The following is a 19,573-nucleotide window of genomic DNA, read 5'->3' on the forward strand; positions in this document are numbered from 1 at the left end:
ACTCATCCCCCCTCCCCCTCCAAACGCCTTCGACGCTTATTCCCCTCCGATGCTGACGGTGGATCAAGGAGACCAGCGCTTATGCTGCAGGCCCGGATGCAGTGTCTACATTGGCTGTCTCTCACCCTTTACCCACCCCTGTTGCTTGTGATGTGTTTCTTTGGTGCATTAAGAGTTTTTTCATGTGCTATGTGCAGAGGTGTTTTTTTTTATCTCTCAAACTGATCTCCCTGTTGGAGCTCAATCTGGGGGGAGTTATTTTTTTTCTCCTTATCTTTCCTCATGCTGTGCTTTTTCCATGTTATACCCCTCTGACATGTCTTCCCCATGTGATGTTTGTGTAATGTATGTATGGTCGGAAGGGTAAGACGGCGCTGGCACGGCTGGCAGCCTTAACCCAATTTCCCTCAGGATGAATAAAGTATAACCAATCAACCAATCAACCAATCAATCAATCAATCAATCAATCAACCAACCAACCAACCAACCAACCAACCAACCAATCAATCAATCATTAAGGATTGTTGCCGCATTAAATTAAAGAAGTTGTCTGCACGACTCTGAGCTTATAAGCAAGGTTTTCAGACCGTGCCAAAATTTTAAAATCGCCTCTAAAACCAACAAAGCAAATGTTTGGCCTCAGTATAGTACGCTCAGTGTGCTATATGAAGCTAATTAAGCTGTTTTGTTCCCTTCAGTTCTCTTGTGTGTTCAGTTGTCCAGCACTTGTCCAGTTGTAAGCACAGTCGAGTCTTTCAGCTTCCTCTGGGGATAAAAAGTTGGGCACTTTTTATCCCCGGATAAAAACTTAGGGTTAGGGTGATGATTAAAAACAATGCTGTTTTAACAGCTCAACAAGATGCTCCTTGTAAACTGGAGTGTTTACTTGCTCAACCCTAACAATGGCTGTTGACTTACTAAGAAACTTGTGATTCTGGGGCAGCTGACTTGGGGAATGCCAAGCATCTAACCACTTTTGGCACCCTTGGCTCTGTTTTTTATTTTTAATTATAATTTTTTTGGCAGCTCAAAGGTGCGACTGTTACAAGTAGCTGTAATAAAAGCTAAACTCGATGCCTCTCAGAAACCGTATATAGTTTGTGTTAATGTTTGATTACCTGTATGACTTTCTGGATCATATTTAATTTTCGGTTTTAATTTGTTCTCAGCTGTTTCCTTGGATTATAGTGACTTCAGTCAGCTGCCAGGGATATTGTTACACAACTGTCTGCACATATGTGTTCAGGGAAAACATTAGGACAGTTTCCTTTTTTTTTTTTCTTTGTTTTTTGTAAGTATTCCTAAATGCCACACAAAAAACAGAGTACATGGATGCTGATCCAGCGCAATATAAACTTATTTCTCTAGATTGCTGGCATATAATCTAATAATCAGTACTTTAAAAGGTCAGTGCAGTCATGGTGATTTCATCAGCTAATTAGCATGCTGAAACCTGAGCAGTGAAGTTCAGCAGAATCAGGTCAGGCCTTAAGTGGGAGCGATCAATGAGCTCTAACCTCCACTTAGTTACTTATTAGCAAAAGAATCAATATCCCTCCTCTCGCTCTTATTCTCCCCCCTTTGGTTCTCTGAGTGTCATTCTTGGTCATTCGGGCCACATGTATGTGTTAATATTTACAAATTATTTGTGTGCAGTGAAGCATTATTAGCATCATTAGATCTTAAGTTATGGCCAGAGTTGCACCGTACATCCCTCCGCTCATCTGTCTTCCTCAAAGCTATTTTTGGGAGTTTCCTTCCACTGACTCACTGTTCTGCCTGCACTCATGGAACTCAGATAAAGGCTGGAGATTGAGAACGTCAGTCTGCCCCGCCTTGTTGTTCCGTTGCTGTCATGAAAGTAAATCGACACCCTACTTTCATGCTTATTAATATTTATTTTCTGTCCAGGATCCTTTTAAGTTTTAAGTCAACAAGTATAGATTAGTGACAAAGCTGGGGTCATTCCATCTCAAATCAAACTTTCACAACATCACTATTATAAACATTATTATAATTTTTACATAAATTCCATGTCATTTGGCATTCCTATAGCAAATATAAATAAATGATGTAAATATGCCTGTACTCTTGTCACATCGCCAGCACATAGCCATAGCCATCGGATTACTCTGTAACACTTCCTGTATTGCTGAGATATTGATGGGCCTTTTCCAAAGGTTTCTTCTTGTCAGAAAACTGAGATGTTCAGTTTCGAGTTAAGCTGCTGATTGAGGAATCTAGACAATATCAATCATTGTGCCTTTATGTACCAATATTTTTTTCTCAATGTGATGGACCTTTGAGAAAGGCCCAGTTGGTCTGCATACAGTTTATATATAATACTTCACACATTACCCTGTGTGAAGTATGCGATTTCCATTTGAAGGAGACCTTGATTCTGTTTCCACATGCTCTCTCCCATTTTCGACCCTGGTGGATTTATAGGAACAGTCGGTGCCTGTTTACTGAGCCCACTGGGCTGCGTGAGATTAAGATGATTCATCTGTATTTTATCCTCAACCTTTCTCCCCTCTGGCTGCTCACAGATTGGTGAAAACAGTGGTAAGAAACTGTGCTTTATGTTGTTGTTTTGCAGGACAATCAATCAATTGATTTTCTTTGTTTGCAGTGAAGAGGTTCCGGGAGCCAGTAGGGATCAGACGACCATGGCGGATCTGGTCAGGCATTTTTCATTTTCTCTTTAGACATATCTACCCTGCCCTGTCCTATATCCTAACGTTTTCTATTCCAGCTACAAAATAATTCCTCTGGAATTATACAAAAAATCATAACATTTAAAAAAAAAAAAAAAATCTCACTTTTCAAGTCAGTCAGAACCAGAAAATAAAAACCGAGTCCATTGTGCCTTTTCCAGGTTTTTTGATACATCCAAACAAGCCATAGGTGCTCTCTTCATCCACTTTGCCAATGTCTTCCTGTCCACTCTCACCAAAGAGGACCCCTGCTCTCTGTAAGTTCTTTAGAAGCACATCAGTCATTCTAGGATGTGCCCTACAGGGATGTCGCTTCAATAATGTAATTTAATTTTTCACCAAAGTTATCTGATGAACTTCCTGCTGGATGCCACTCTGGGAATGTTGGTCATCTGGCTGGCTGTCAAGTTGGTGTCCAAGTTGGTGGAGTACAAGCAGTGGACTCTGCTCATATTTGGAGAATATGGTGAGTGAAACCGAATAATTTTCTTCTCTTTATGGTTTTTCATTTTCTTCTCATCTATTTACACACAAAATGAACACTGAGGCGCATTAATGAAGAAGGTGCAGTGCTAATATCTGCCAGCAGAGGGCGCTGTAGACCCACCAGAGGTACACCAGGAGCATTGCCAGCATCTCCAGCTGCAGCTGAAAACATTCCTATTGGCTTAATACAGTTACTGCACCCCCCTCACTCTACCTCCTGTTGTTTTTTTCCTTTACGTCCGTCTGTGTGTGATGGAAAATTTTACTTAAACTTGCCCGATTAAATCCATCTTACTTCTGGGCTACAGTTGTGCTTTGGTCAAGGGCACAATTGTAGTTAATTCCCTGTTTTGTTTGACATGAGCGCTGACATTTCCAGATCAGTGTGTTTGTTTGCCCCCCCCCCGCGTCTGGCTTGTAGTCTTCCTTCTTCCTTCCTGCCTTAATGACAGACCTGTCCTCGTTTGTGTTTGCTGTGGTGAGGCACCTGTGTAACAGAGATTTTATTAAAAAGTTGAGACCAGGGGAAGAAATTCATCACCTTCAATATTATAATCAAATCCATAATTCTGTATAGTAACTGGTTCAAAGCAATGGTCCACCACGAAAATGACCTCCACGACAACCTCCCTTGCTGCCTTTTTATTGAGAGACAGTTCACACAAAAAAAACATCAGAACAAAGCCACGCCCACATGGTTCTAAGACAAGGCCTTGTATGTATATGTGTGAACTTCTGTAAGAGTGTGTGTGTGTGTGTGTGTGTGTGTGTGTGTCAGACCTCCTGCTGACCAAAGGGTCGTAAACGCAGGAAGCTTACATCAAAAGAAGCAGATCTTCCAGATAGGATGTATCTGCAATAAAACATTACAGCCCCCACCTAGAACCTCGAGAATCTGGGGGGGAAGGACAGTGGAATTTCTTTCATCAGAGTTGGCAAGCATAGAAATGACAACATTTAACAGTTCACTCTAACAGTTACAGTGGTGGATGCTCATATGGAACATAGCCAGATTTTAGCAGTGAAGTAATCAGTGGTGAGCAAAGAGCTTAGGTTTCAGACTTTTCTAAACACCCTGTTTCTTACAGTTTTTTTCCCCCACTTTTGGCTCTGGATGACGTCATAAAGTGGTCATCTCAGGCACACATGCTGCCTTCCAGATACCACGAAAGTCGGATGTCGGAACTCAGGATGGACATTTATTAGGGTTCAGGAATAAAAACGTGGAACTTTAAGCCTGTGACGTTAACAGATGAAGTGCAAATGAAGTCTCATTAATTTTTTCCCCCTCCTTGTTCCTCCAGGTGACCCCCCCCAGGCAGCAGCATGGCTGGGCCAGTGTGGCGTCTACATGCTCATTATGGTGCTAGAGAAAGGTGTCATCAGCCTGGTGCTGCTTGTCCCCGGATGGTCCAAAGTAAGAAGATTTTACAGCTCATTGTGCGCTAATCCTTTGACATTATAAAACATTTAGGCAGAGGAAACGATTTCCACTTTTTACATCATGGCACCGCCAAGACTTCAGCGAGGTTTAGCCAGTCTTAGACTGTACTTAATCCAATACAATTGACCAAGCTGTGATCTCATCCTAGAAGAATCACAATTTAGTTTGAATCTGAACACCCTTTCGATCTTGCTTTCATGTACATCTGGCATTGTTTGGTTTGTCTTTGAGGCAAATATGGGAGAGAATATAAAAGTATTTATTTGCCAAAAGAAGTTTTTGAAACTTATGAAATCCTTGTGATTTTTTTTCCTTCACTGTTTCCTAGAAATATGCAATGAATAAATAAATAAAAAATCTGAAATGTAAAGTTCATGAGAAACAAACTTTGCCACTTAAGAACGTTTGACCAAGAAACATAAACAAGGAAGATGGTGAAAAAATGACTTCTCCTCATCCCAGTGTAAACATGAAGTCTGTTTCAAAGAGAGTTTGTTTTTGTAACATTGAGAATATTTGTGTTGTAAAATTAGCCTTCGTCATAGCAACAATTGTCGTTATTTGACGGTCTCAATTTATTTCAAACTCCTTCAACCATCCATTGTTATTATTAATCAGTTTTCATCTTCTGTTCCAGTTACAGGAGGTGTTGCTGAGCTACATAGCTAACCCTCAGCTGGAGCTGGCCCTCGTCATGCTTATCGTGCCCTTCATAGTCAATGTAAGTTCTGTTTTCATGATGAGAAAGTGAAACTAATCAGGACAGTTTTTGACTGCTTTGGACGTACCACCTTGTGGTGTCTCTGTCTCCCCCTGTAGTCAATCATGTTCTGGGTGGTGGACAGCTTGATGATGAGGAAGTATAAGACAATGAAGAGCCTGGACGACTCGTCCGACAGCTTGGTGAAGAAGCCCGAATCTCTGCCGTGGGTGGACAGTGAGGAGTCAAGGGTGAGAGTAACTGTTGCTGTGTAAAAACATCCCATCACAATCAAACTGGATTTGTGCCCATTTAATTCAAGCTTAGACTGAACAACATTAAAACCCGACTGTAAGAATTTAAAGGCTAATGCTGCTGAAGCAGATAGACCATATATGTGTCTGCTGAAATAAGAATGCAGCATTTGCCTGTTGTCACTCGTAAACATTGTTTTATAGTTACACATGAGAACAGCAGTGGGCCTAGTATGGAACCCTGGGGCTCCCCTTTTCTTACAGACAGGTAGGAGGAGGAAGACCCAGCAGAGTGGACGTATTTGACAACGAAGTCAGAATCTCTGTGTCTGTCTGCCAAGCTGACAAACTAGTGCTTTAATAATATCACTTACCAGTTTAAAAGCAGCTGTTATTATTGTGATAAAATATATCACTTCTGTAGGAAAAACAATTGAAAGTATTTCAATTGAACTGTAATTAGCAGAAGCACTTTTTTTTGTATTTTCTCCACTAGAGCCTTTGCCTTTTTGCCTTTTGTGAGTTGAGTCAATATTTGACGTACCGGTGCTGTATTACCCACACAGTTATATTTGTGGGTTTATAGTTTGTAGCAGTGACAGTAAATTATCAGCGTTTTAGCTCCAGCTGATGAACGCCATCAAGATTTAAAAGGGGAAAAATACCAGAGTATCATTTGGTTACCATCATATGTTTACTATTACCATCTTTACTATTTGCAGTAATTTGTTTTTGTTTTTTTTGTGGTAAGACCTCATTGCAAATGTGTTTTAGAGTCTGCAGGCATTTCAGTTGCTGTATGTAATTGTAATTTTTAATATGAAGCCATTAGTTTTCTTTAGTGTTCATATAGAAGCCAAACAGTTATTTAAAAGTTAAAAAGAACACACAGATAATATGATATTGTTCAATATTACATTTTTTTTTTCAAATTTTAGGGTTTGAATTTAGAATTTTTAGTCCATGCAGGGTTAAAATCTCAGTATTTTTATTCAGCCATCAGTTAAATTAAATCCCTGGAGGAATCTGACAGACTCGTGTGAGTTCTGGAAGTGACTCATTGATGTTTTTTTGGTTTTTTTTGTTATTATTATAAATGTTTTGTTCCAAAAAGGAAATAACCCTGAAAAAACTTTGTTCCCACCAAACACCCTCTGGGACTATTAACCAAGACAGATCCAACCATGCCATGTGAAAGCTGAATGCCTTTCCTTTTTGAAGAAAAATCTTTCATCGTGTGTCGAAATGAGCGTTAATGTACCAACACTGTCTCGCTGGGTGTGAGCTGCACCTGTTGTTTTTCTCTTTACGCTTGATCTAATGAGGATCCAAACCCATAAATTTAGTCCAAGAAACACTGAGTCAGACTTTTCTCTCGAGCTTTCGTCAGTGCTGTTGAATTAGGCGATTTTAGCTTGATTATAGTTGGTTGTCGAAGTTTCAGACTCCCGTAATGAAAATGTTTGCGCGTGGTTTTGCGTATAGAATTAAAACCTCAGCAGACATTTAAAAGGAGATATAGGATTATTGATATTTAAATGGGTTTCTCACCCTTTGTCTGTATTACACAGAAAAAATAAAGGGAAAAGGATAAACGCACAACCTCGTGTGTGCGTGGTTGGATGCTGGTTTGTCTAGTCTGACAAAGTTGGAAGAGGTTTCTTGTAGTAATTCATACCAGGCATAGAAGCTTCTGATATCCTTCTTTTCCTCTAAGGAAAGGCTGAACTCACAGACTTTAGGGCGAATGACTGCTGGGGTGCGTGACCCTTGTGTGCAATGTGATGAGAGTGTTTATCCCTCCCTCTTCTTTTCTTTTCCCTGGTCGTCTGCCAAGGAGGCATAAATCAAGCCTTCATACCAAGAATAAAAGTGACATTTATAATTTGTTTCATCATGCTGATGTTATGGAAAGCTGAGTGGAGGAGGACAGCAGAAAGATGGGCATTGATTTGGATGAGCTCTTAGTGGAGTTGGAGCCACAATGCTGTTGTTGTGGTTAGTTAGACTGACTGTTATAGAAGAAGTTTAACAAGAGTTTAACATGAGTTTAACGAGAGTATAGCTGCAGCGCTACAAATACAGAAGTTGGTATGGATGCTCAGTTTTAGTACTGTTACACAGCAAGAAGGTCCTGGGTTCAAATCCAGAGACACAAATCCTGTGTCTCTGTGCTTTTCTCCTGAGCGAGGTGCAGATGAGGTGCGCTTGACTGATTACCACGTGTTGGAAATCCTCGTCTTTCCTCATGTCGTGCATTTTCTATGGTTTCGGTTCAGGTCGCTGTTCGTGTGGTCGACTGGCCAGTGCTACCTAGCCTGACCTGTCTCCCCAATGTGATGTTTGTGTATTGTATGTATGGTCGGCAAGGTATCATCTATCTTAATTGCCCCTTGGGGATAAATAAAGTCTTTTTGACTTTGACTTAAATAAGATGTTTGTTAACCTTTGACAATATATCTGACAGTGGTTGCAGTCTATACAAGTTGGCTGACAGGCTGACAGGCCAAAGGCAACCTGTACAATCGCCTGTGTTCAAACGTGGTTGCACAGAGATAATGTGTGCAACAAACTCAATCTCTGTATGATCAGTACGTGGAATCGGCCTTAAAAAGTCAAAAATATTCACTTCAAATTTCACCTAGTCACAAGGGCGTTTACAGTCTTATACTTACTCTTGTGTGAGTGAACCATTAGCAATAAATCAGTTCACAGGGCCTTAAAGGCACCTAAGAAGGCACATAGCATGTGTGAAAGCCTTGAAATCCCCACATTTACCAAAGCTTAAAGTCCTAACTTATGCTTAACCGACAGTGATTCAGTTACACCTGCTGCGTTGTACATTCTATTTAATCTGGGTTCCCAGTTTTCCACATTAGCTACAGGGATCAAAGCTCTGGTCAAACACAGCTGGAGGTTTAATGGCTTGAAATTGTCCCTTGGGGAACACCTGTTTGATTCATACTCACAAACGGATGAACATTTAAAAAGTTGATGTTAACTTTGGCTGTTTGCCCTTGTGTAGAATTTGGGACCGCTCTGACTTTTGCAACAGTACAGTTGCAAAAGCACATTCTCATGGCAGTTTGAGCTCAGTGAGTATTTCACAATCTGTTTGTAGTTTAGATATTTCCCTCTTTTCCAGAAGTCCTTTATACTTAATGTTTTCTTTCACGCTTAATCTTCATTTTCTTTTGCTGTTTGGATAGATGGATAGGTTTAGGCACTGAAGCTACCTGGTTAGGGTTGGAAAGGATCAAACATGCACGCTCCTACTCTTTTATTCCGATATTACTCTTTACTAATCTCTAAGCTCACCCTTTTAACAGATTTTCCACATGTCAAACCCTATTTTAAAGAAACATATGGAACTTTTTTAGTACTTTAAATGTCTAATAGTTGTGGAATTCTGCTCCTTAGAGAGTTGAATTCCTCCTACTTCTGGAGAGTGTCTTCAAAGCTGCAAATAAACAGCGGTATTTTTCCACTGTGGACTGGGAATCCAGAGCTGAGAGATTTCCCAGCTTTTTGCCTAGGACGCAAAGTCTAAACACACACTACAGCTGAAAATGAGTCATCTGTTCTTTGTCTTTAGCTTATAGTTAGTGCTGCTCTACTGTAAGCTCTGGTGGCTAACAAAATCCCCCTCTCTCAGGTCCTGCTGTCGGCTGAGACAGACACCGAAGAGGCTTCAGAGGGGGAGGAGGAGCCGGCTGAGGTTGAACCGGTCCCCTATGTGCAGTACTCAGGTGGACCACTGAGACCAAGCTGGGTGGCAGTGTAAACCCAGGTGACGTGTCCTCGATTATCGACTGTCCCCACACACAACACATAACAGCATAAATAAGAAAAACAAACTTCTATCCACGTCTTCACAGACTGTCGTCAGTCTTAATATCAGCTTCTTTGCAAGCAAAGGCACAATTTAAGGTCGTATAACCTGTGAATGTGAATACCTTTAGCTGCCTTCTTCCGCATCGAAGGTTTGAACACTTAGAACTGGAGGTATATGCATGCACTGTGCATCACGTAGCGTTTTGGGAATTAGAAAGTCTTTATCCTCTCACCTTGCTGCCTCCATTTACTGCAAGAGAACATCAGAGAAACCACAGCTGAACACGCCACGTGTGTGGGGAGAGATCATTAAGGAGCGCGGTGCCCACAGGGCAAAATCTACGGGTGGTAATGAAAAAGACTAAAATTAATCTGTCTTCTCTCAACTCCAGGGACTTTTGGAAATGTTGTTTCTCTAAAGAGAGTCATTTATCGAGTGTCATATTCCAAAAGGAGAAAGAAAGTATACACTATATATATAAAAGTGCTCTCTAAGGTTATACTCAAATATAATCACTTTGAATCCACCTTTTTATTTGAGGTGTAATTATAGTCATTCCTGCACGTTCTCCCTCCGGCTGTTTACTTTAAGGTAAAAGGGCGATCAGTGGGATTTTTGTTTTTGTTTTTCTGTTGAACCGCACACATCAGTCCTTTGGCTGCTGCACTTTCAACACGTGGATAATGTGGCTGATGAAATACACCACCAACACATCTTAAGCTTGATTTATACTCCTGCGTTTAATCTATGGATGACCTTGCTCTGACATTGCACCACCGAAACAGCAGCCGTCATTGTGTTGCTTTCCTTCCATAGACTGTATATAAAAGATGTCTGTTTTACTCTAAATGAGGCCATCGTTTAAAAAAATGAACATTAAATAAAAGTATACCACTGTGAACTAGCGATTTAACATCAGAGCTAGCTGTTGCATCCTAATCCTAAACTACATAAAAGACAGATGTTTTAAAGCCTCATGTTTGGCCATTTTGAAACTGGTTTTGACCTGATTTGGATGAATACTCTTCAGATTATCTTTTACTACATTAAAGGCTACACAAGTGATTTAGTAAAAGTATACATACACTTACACTTCCCCCTCTTTGTCTTTATATATAAAGAGAATGAATACCATGCTCTAGTGAAGCATGCTTTAAACTAGCAATTGAGACCCCTTAGAAATATCTTTACAGAGTTCACAGGTCAAGTAAGTCACACAGGCTGGTGAATGCACACTCCCTGACACTTTGGTGAGTGGTTACCGGAAGTTGCGGAAGTCTGTTTGATAAGAGATTGCTGCAGTCGCCTTTAGTTTGCATGGAAGACACTGTTTTGTCTACAAACACTTGCTAAGCACAGCCTTTTACAGTAAATTTGACTGAATCCAACATGTTTGAAAAAGATTAATTTTTAATTTGAAGGTAAATGTTCTGTGTTTCCGGTTTACTTTCACAACTCTTTACAAACGAGTTGACATCTTACACACAAACTTTAGGCAACCACAGCAATCTGCTAGTAATCAGAGCCATCACAAGGAGCTTTTCAGTGACGGCAAGCAGCTGCTCGTCAACCAATCGAGGAATCATACTTCCGTAGCCAGCAGCCTTCCAGCAACTATTAGTACCTGATCTAGGAGTACTTATTTTTCCCTGACAACTGGTGACTGCGAGCCAGGCTCCAGGTACTAAGCCAGTGTCTGTCAGGCTGAAGAAGTCTGGTCATTTTTCCTCAGACTTCTATACAACATGGCTCCTTTTGACTACTTAAACAGTTGCCTCCTGCTGGCCATTAGAAAGAATGCAGGCTCAAAGTGCTTCTGCATTGGCTTCACTTTTCACACCTGAAGGCTACACCCATCTTTTATAAACAGTCTGTTTTTTGGGGGGGGGGGTTGATTTACTTCAAACATTTGCAAAGAAGACAGACGGTACTATGCAGCAATTATTAAAGCTATGGAAATAAAAAAAAACGTATGTGGTGCATTGGTGGTGGTTTAGCATTGTGAGCAAGCCAGATAGAATAACAACTTATATTTCATATTTCACACGGGCATTATGTTTGCTCCAATACGTCATATTACTAACAAGCTGCTCAATCGAGTAGTTGCACTTCCGGAGAATTACATGGAGTAGGATAAATGTCTATGTCGTAGATTTAATGCAGAAGCATCAGTCAAGCTTAAAATTGAATTATCAGGTAGTTTTTAGGCACTTTTTTAACAATAACAATAGAACATTTTGTAACACTTCACACTTTTTTTTGTCTCCTATAGGAGGCCTTTATGTTACACTACAGTGTGGTGATGCAGCAGCTGTGTGTTAAACTTTTGCAAAATTTTATTTATTCAGTTATGAAAACTGTAAATCTATATAGTGGTCCAATCTGTGGTAAATGCATTGAATAGGAAGGTTAGTGAAAAGGTGTGAGTTTTGAGTCTTCGCCAGATAAAGGTGGTAAACGGGTCAAATGATGGATGTGTGTTACTTTATCCTCAAAGTATTCCTGCCTACATGGTTTACATCTATAATTTCAAAGGTCTACAGTTTGATATGTACTGTCTGTAATATTGTATTTTGTATTTCTTTCTCTTTTTTTTCTTAATAAACAAAGTTATAATCCTGTGGATGGCATGGTACAGCATGATCTGAGTTGTCATGCACAGGCCGTGAGCTGCCTCAGCGCTTCTTACGAATGTATTTACTCTGTGTTATCATTAAAGATGATTGACACATGAACTCGTGTTCGGTGTTGAATTCCTGTGGCAGCCTGGGCGCTGCAGCACGATGACAGACAACCTGAGTGAGACCTGGCCAGAGCACACCTGTGTGGGTGTGGCCTGCAGCCCTGTGACCTCCACCTGATGACAAGGTGCTGTATGTAAGGGTGTGTTAGGTTTACATGTATTCATCAGCAGTAGGACAAAGGGTTAGTTGGTGGGGTTGTTCTCAGTGGTAAACAGGTGTGATTTACAGCTTTAAGTTTACATGTGTGCAAAAGGTGATATCAGAAAGCAGCGTTAAAATTTTTCTAGTTTTCATTATTTTAGTTACATTTTTTATTATATAATTAATGTAAAAAATAAGAAATTGTATAATAAAACCTTTAACTTTCATCAGAAATAATAAAAATATATTCAGAAGGGACCTGAAAGTAGGAAAAAAACGTAACGTGTGGAGGCTTTTAGGTCTTTTTGGATGTGATAATTTTCTTTAAAAGGAGTTTAGTCAGGTAAATAAATGCTGAAGCTATAGTTCTTTGTGCTCATCTCACACCCGGTTTGTCCCATGTGGCCAGTCTCCTGTGTCAAACATGTGTGACATCAAATAGTCTTTGTACTCTCCGTCTATCAGCTTGGCTGCGTTATTCCTGGCGAACCAGCAGTCCACACTCTGTGTGCCGCTGTAGATCCTCCTACTTTTCTGAACAACGGGCACTGAGCGGTTCTTCACCTTCAGGACCAGTGAGGGCTTTGTATCTCCCTGTGCAGGAAGCTCTGCCAATCCTACTTCCTCATACAGGAACTGACCTGAAAGGAAATTTAAAAAAAGAAAAAGGGGGGGTTATTTTAAGCCTTTTTTAGGCCAGTCAGCTAATTTCCTGCTGATAATGGATCTTATTACAATATATTCTCTGACAAATCTGCATTTATTCACAATTTGCAACAACGTAGCTCCATATAACTCAGATAAAGCCAGGTTTTTTCAAATCTCTGAATCACTCTGCCAGATTAGCCCAGATTAAAGTGTAGCTATCTAAAGCTTAGTTTGTAATTAAATACTTAAATTAGACATACTTTTATCCTTTTCTCAAAATGTGACCTTTTTTACTTGCAACTTTGTATAGTGGCGCAAGTGCAGTGATCTAACCTGGCAAGTAGCTTCCAAGTGTGTAGCTTCTTAATGCAAAATCACTTCCAGTTTTAGTGAGAACATTTCTGGCTTTACCTGACTATGCTCAAAGGATAATTCCTCTTGATTTTGGTGACCCCTTGTCCATTATAATCCAGTGTTCTCTCTGGGAAGCCTTGGGTCTCAGCATTCATACAAGGCTTTGACATGTACTACGCACCAAGCACACCCTGGACAGTAGCCCTACTACAAAAACCCCTAAGAATGACTCAGAACGTGGCCAAGAGCCCAAGGCATCGATTCAGTCTCTAAATCGTCCACATCCCCAGAGTTTGGTCAAACACACGCCTGTTGTCCAGAGGCCGCACCCCACTAACTCTAACATCCAAACTGACAACAAGCCGGTGGTGGACCTCAATGACACCGATGGAGATCCCCTGTCCATGCTCCAACAGATTGGAGTTGTATTTTGCAACCCAAGAGAACCTACTCCATTTTAGACAGCGACTTTATAAAGTTGTTCCTGACTGATGAATGTAAAAATGCATGGATTTTGTGAATAATAAATAATCATTTCATATATAGTTACTTAACCAAATATTCATATATTCACTTAAGTCAGTGCTCCAGCCTCCAGAGGTTGAGAACAGTGCTTTAGTATTTATTGATTAGAGTTCTCAGAGCAACAGGATTTTACAGATGAATACTCCTTCAACACTCACCTAGCAGACCGTGGCAGTTGTGCGACAGCCCCTTGTTGTTTCCAATGTAGAACCCCAGATGGTCTCTCTGGTAGGGCGCCGGGTTTTTGTACTGATGCAGCAGGATTACGAAGCTGATGTTCCCACCGACCGTCACGGTCACATTCGAATTTCCCACAATGGCCACAGACAGCGCTCCACAGTCCACAGACACAGTAGAGTGGCAGGGCAGGACAATGCGGTCCCGTCCATCCAGAATAACCTTCTTAGGTGTCACCTCGATGTAGGCGCGTTGGGGTTTATCCACCACAATGGTGATAGTGCTGAAGTAAGTACGCTGCTGCTTGTGACTGCCCGGTGGTGCCGGGGCGCCGATGAGCTTACCGTTGACCGTCACACCTGAGAACACAGAACATGTTTTATTAAAGGCATAAATGATTTTTGGTGCCTTTACACCGCATTCCAAATTATTATGCAATTTGTGTTTAAGTATCATAAAGATTAAATAAGTCCTTTTTCAATTAAACCCATAGATGGAATTGTGTCTCAGGACTCTTTGTATCACGGAAATCAATCTCGGACATCTATGATCATTAGTTTGCCAGGTGAGCCCAATTAAAGGAAAAACTACTAAAGAAGGATGTTCCACATTATTAAGCAGACCAGCATTTTCAAGCAATATAGAAAGAAAAATGATCTTCTGTCATTGAAAAGCGTGAAATAGTTAAATGCCTTGGACACGTAATGAAAACCATAGATATTTCACGAAAACTTAAGCATGATCACCATAATGTTAAGAGATTTGTGGCTGAGTCAGAGCACACATGGGCTTGTGCAGATAAAGGCACAATGAAGAAGGTTTCTGCCAGACAAATGCATCTCTATTAAGAGAGCAGCTGCTAAAAGGCCATTACAAAGCAGCAAACAGATATTTGAAGCTGCTGGTGCCTCTGGAGCACTGCGAACATCAAGGTGTAGGATCCTCCAGAGACTTGTAGTTGTGCATAAACCTTCTATTCAGCCACCCCTAACCAGTGCTCACAAGCAGAAACGACTGCAGTGGGCCCAGAACTACATGAAGGCAAATTTTCAAACAGTCTTGTTCACTGATGAGTGCAGTGCAACCCTGGATGGTCCAGATGGATGCAGTGGTCGATGGTTGGTGGACGGCCACCATGTCCCAACAAGGCTGCGTCGTCAGCAAGGAAGTGGTGGAGTCATGTTTTGAGCCAGAATCACGGGGAGAGAGCTGGTCGGCCCCTTTAGGCTCCCTGAAAGTGTGAAAATGAGCTCTGCACAGTATGTGGAGTTTCTGACTGACCACTTTCTTCCATGGTAGAAAGAGAAGAACTGTGCCTTCTGCAACACAACCATCTTCATGCAAGACAATGCACCATCTCATGCTACAAGGAATACCTCTGCATCATTGGCTGCTATCGCATAAAAGGAGAGGAACTCCTAGGTCAGTTTGGTAAAGTAAATCCGTTGGGTATCTTTCTTTGCCTTTAGACAACAATTCTGATGGCAAAAGAGCCAAACGGGACAGGCCAAAAAAAAAAAAAAATGAGAGGAACTCATGGTGTGGCCCCCATTCTTCCCTGACCTCAATCCTATTGAGAACCTTTGGAGCATCCTCAAACAAAAAAATACGAGGATGGGAGGCAGTTCACATCCAAACATCAGCTCTGGGAGGATATTCTGACATCCTGCAAAGACATTCAAGTAGAAACTTTCCAAAAACTCACAAGTTCCATGGATACAAGAATTGTAAAACTGCTATCAAATAAAGGGTCCTATGTTAATATGTAATTTGACCTGTTAAGAAGTTTTTGATTGAAATACCTTTTGATTTCAGTGAAATTGATCCACTAATGCTGCAAATTCAACAAATTACCATTTTCAATTCTCTACAACCTATAAAATGTTTTGAAACTTTGTGTGCATAATAATTTGGAACATGGTGTATAGGGTTTAGTCACAAGTCTTACCAGAGTATTTGTGGTCGGAGACCAGGCCAAGGATGTGTCCAGGCTCGCCATTGATGTTAAAGCACACAGTCAGTTTACTCAGGGGGAACTCAACAACAAAATGGGGGTCACCATCCGCTGTGAGAGGGTTTAACGGGGAAAAAACACAATTAAATGCAATTCACTCATGCAAGAATTATTGGTTCATAAATCTGTTAGGGCAATAAAAAATATTTAGCATTTTCAACACAATTAGATACTGGAGATATGCTGGTAGACTGATAAAATGTACAGAAAAGTTACATAGTTTGTTGTCTGTGAGGGAATGGTCTAAAAGAAGAAAAGGTATCCAGTGACCAGCAGGTCTGTGTGAAAAGGTCAGAGGGGAATGGCCTTGAGGTCAAGGTAACTAAGATTTGAACTCGTCCGAGATTTTTAGTAGATGCACCTATTGTATGAATTTAAAAATTCTGTGTTGCAGTATTCTTCACTTATCACATTCACAAACTTGGGTGTCGACACCAACCGGCCATCCAGGGGGATGACGACAGTAACCAATCAGCCTTTCATGGGTTTTTAATTGAAGAGGTGCTTTAAGAAAATTTTTTTTATTGTGCAACAATGGGTAGCTATGAAATAAGAAGGGGGTAGGACTGTGGCTCAAATGAGAAAATAAGTCATGTTGTGTTAATATTACAGCTGCAGCAAGTTTTGACCATCAGGACTCAAACGTAAATCCTGTATTATTACCGAACCCATCTCAGCTGCACACTTGTAAAGGCTTTTTGACAGCTTGTTGCAGAGTTCTGGTGATATTGTGCTGACAACATCTGTCGACATGCACACAGTGACGTACCAAAGTACTCAAAACTACCTTTAGGGTGCTTCCTGCAGCAAGTGTCTCAAGGACGAAAATTTTGTAATGAGGTGAAAACAAAACAAGCTAAATTATTGCTGCTGGTAAAATGAAAATAAATAACAAAGCTGTAAATTAAAGTACGGTATCTATCAGCATTAAATGACTCTGGGATAAGAAAACCTGTGAAAATAAACAGCAAACTGATGGATGATTTTCTTACATGCGTTTACATCCGTGTGTCTGTCTGTGTATTACTCCTAGGTTAGAGTTTATTTGTTCAACTGGAGTCACCGACAGTTTGCTGAGAACCAACCAAGATGAAGAGGGGAGCAGTGAGATGACAGAGCAACACTAATGACAGGGCTATTAGCCCTCACTAACTGCTTCTGATGAACTTCCCTCTCTTTACTGTAACACATCCACAAACATCCTCTTTCAGACTCCATTAGCACACAGCACTTAAGGTTTAAAATGCCACGTAGTGCCTGTGTTGGCATTTCAATTAGACCCTGTACGTTCTTTCCTCTCTTCAGGTCAGGTTCAGAGGAATCTGTGAACCTCTCGCTGTCTGTGTAATCACTGCCGACATCCAAATTACAGGCTGCCCACACAGAGTGTAGAGCGAGTCTACTATACATTCCCCTTCTTCTGTCTTTTAAGTTGGTGCCATGTCATCACTGCATATATGCTTCCAGTGCCCCCAAAAAAGAAGGGGAAAAGCACAGAAATTCTGGAGTTACCCGATGTCTTGGAGAGGGTGATGAATTTCTTTGTTGGTCTTCTCACAACTTTGCCTAGAAGGAAGAGAAAATTCAGTCTTAGTAACAAACCTGAGAAACTGCTTAATGCCAATTCTTAACGATAACTATGTTTGGATTAACTGTTAGTGTAATGCGGGTTGACAGAAAAGAGACAGTCTGCATGTTCTTACATGAGATAATGGTTTTAATTCCTTTCAAATTTCATCTTCTTTTTGTTTGCTAGTGTAACCTTATTTGCTTCATTTTCTGTTTCATAAATAGCCACAACATGAAACCACCTGCCCAATACTGTGTAACTCCCCATACTGATAAAACAGCTTTCATGAGTTGGGACAAGGATTCAAGCTCCACAGGGGGATGTCCTGTAGTGTCTGGCATTTGGACATTTGCAGTCTTTGGAGTTGCGAGTTGTAGGGTAGGGTTTGTGTGGATGGGGTTGATCCTTGATCAGATCTGAGGTATGGAGAGTTTGGGGGCTAGTTCAATGTCTTGATCATTTTGTTATGGCCCTCCGCCTCCTCCTGAGTAGATTTTGCTTACAGTTTTTAACTAAGAAGATACTCATGAACTCATTAGGCAGACTTTACAGACACCCTGCATCCCCAAACCTGGGAGCCACTACCTTACCGATTGTGTTGCTCTGCGATAAAGCCTGGCTGTTGAGGTCCCTGTCAGGTGTCTGTGGCTCTCTGTCATCTGTGTCTCCTGGCAGCTCATCAGCAGGTGAGGTAGCCTCACCGGCTCCTGGCGTAATGGTGGGCGCTGGGGCCATGGTGCCATCAGTCAGGACTTCAGGCTTCTCCACCGCAATGTTAGTGAGAGGAGTGAGGAAGTGATAGGTCATGGACAGGTTGGTGGCCTGCTGAGTGTGGCCTTCCCTGTCCTTGCTGGTTTGGCTGCGCAGTCGTGAACGCAGCCCCTCTTTGATGCTTAGGAAACCCCACACACGTTCCACGAAGTCTTCTGCTACCGAACCCAAAGCGACTCCTAATTTCTGTGTCGTGTCAGTTCCCAGGGCTCTGACGCCCGTCGCCATTGCAGAAGTGGCTAACTTCACATGCTTCTCTGTATCTATCTGCCGGTTTCGCAGTGGTACGTCTGTCTCGAGTATGATGCTCTTATCGTTGTTACTGGCAGTGACCTGCACGTGGAGAGATTCTGCGCTTTCGTTTGTGAGCTTGCCGGCAACGACGATCTCAGAGCCATTGAAGTAGTTGGTGAAAAGATTCTGAGTGACGTACTGGACGGAGTTCTCCGTGTAGTTGATTCTTATGTCAGACAGCAGAGGAGTTCCGATTTCATTATAGAACCTAGAAAGAAACACAAATATATGAAGAGTTTCAGTTGAATGAAAGAAAAGCTGAAAGGAGATCAATCAAATTAGCTCAGTCAGGCATTAGTTGGACAAACAACTAAATGTGCAGTGTTCTTTTTGGCAACTTTAACATTATATAAAAGTTATAAAGTATAAAAGTTTTAATATTATAGATTATTAATTGGTGAACATCTGATAAGCAGTAAAGCTGGGTTTTGCTTGCCCAGCAGAGTCCAGTAGTAATACTAACTCATTAACACAGTTCTAACATTAAAAATTCTATCAAGCATGTTTTTCACTATATAATTTTACACATTGTGCATAGAGTTTCCAAACCTGCATTTGCTTGTTCAGTGTCACCACGAGAGAGGTGATCAGTGTCAGAAAAAGAAGGGTCTTATAGTATACTTCCTCATCTTGTTTATTCAAATAAGCCACCTTCCGGCCATAAACTCCCTTGTCTAACCCCTTAAGCTGTTGCCACCCCACTTCAGAGTTCCTGCGGCCTGTCATTGTCGTCACGTCACAGCAAACCTCCTCACCTCCTGATGAATATGTTTGTTCAAGCAGATCAGGGGCTATTATCTTTGGAGTCTGTCTGTTAACCCCTCGTACATACTCAGACGCAGGTTTCACAACACACACACACACACACACACACACACACACACACACACACACACACA

The 19,573-nt window shown here is 41.2% G+C and overlaps 2 protein-coding genes across 2 annotated transcripts in view; one reads left to right on the top strand and one right to left on the bottom strand.

Annotated features, from left to right (window-relative positions):
• Nucleotides 1-2,079: 2,079 nt before the first annotated feature.
• On the top strand, nt 2,080-12,167 carry tmem110l (transmembrane protein 110, like). Its single transcript, XM_005745683.1, has 8 exons — nt 2,080-2,134; nt 2,633-2,681; nt 2,879-2,974; nt 3,062-3,183; nt 4,508-4,620; nt 5,285-5,368; nt 5,467-5,598; nt 9,257-12,167. The coding sequence occupies exons 1-8, from the start codon at nt 2,080-2,082 to the stop codon at nt 9,383-9,385; spliced, it is 780 nt and encodes a 259-aa protein (XP_005745740.1). The 3' UTR covers nt 9,386-12,167.
• A 366-nt stretch (nt 12,168-12,533) lies between these two features.
• The window catches only part of itih5 (inter-alpha-trypsin inhibitor heavy chain 5), a 17,324-nt gene continuing 10,284 nt past the window's right edge, over nt 12,534-19,573 (bottom strand). The window contains exons 10-14 of the mRNA XM_013913978.1: nt 18,200-18,882; nt 17,552-17,605; nt 15,974-16,090; nt 14,007-14,384; nt 12,534-12,962 (exon numbers count right to left, since the gene is read on the bottom strand). Of these exons, the coding sequence (XP_013769432.1) occupies nt 12,703-12,962; nt 14,007-14,384; nt 15,974-16,090; nt 17,552-17,605; nt 18,200-18,882 (1,492 nt within the window). The 3' untranslated portion in view covers nt 12,534-12,702. The remainder of the gene's footprint in view (nt 12,963-14,006; nt 14,385-15,973; nt 16,091-17,551; nt 17,606-18,199; nt 18,883-19,573) is intronic.

Source organism: Pundamilia nyererei, unplaced genomic scaffold (genome assembly GCF_000239375.1).
Source record: "Pundamilia nyererei isolate P.nyererei 1_Seehausen unplaced genomic scaffold, PunNye1.0 scaffold00162, whole genome shotgun sequence".
NCBI lineage: Eukaryota > Metazoa > Chordata > Actinopteri > Cichliformes > Cichlidae > Pundamilia > Pundamilia nyererei.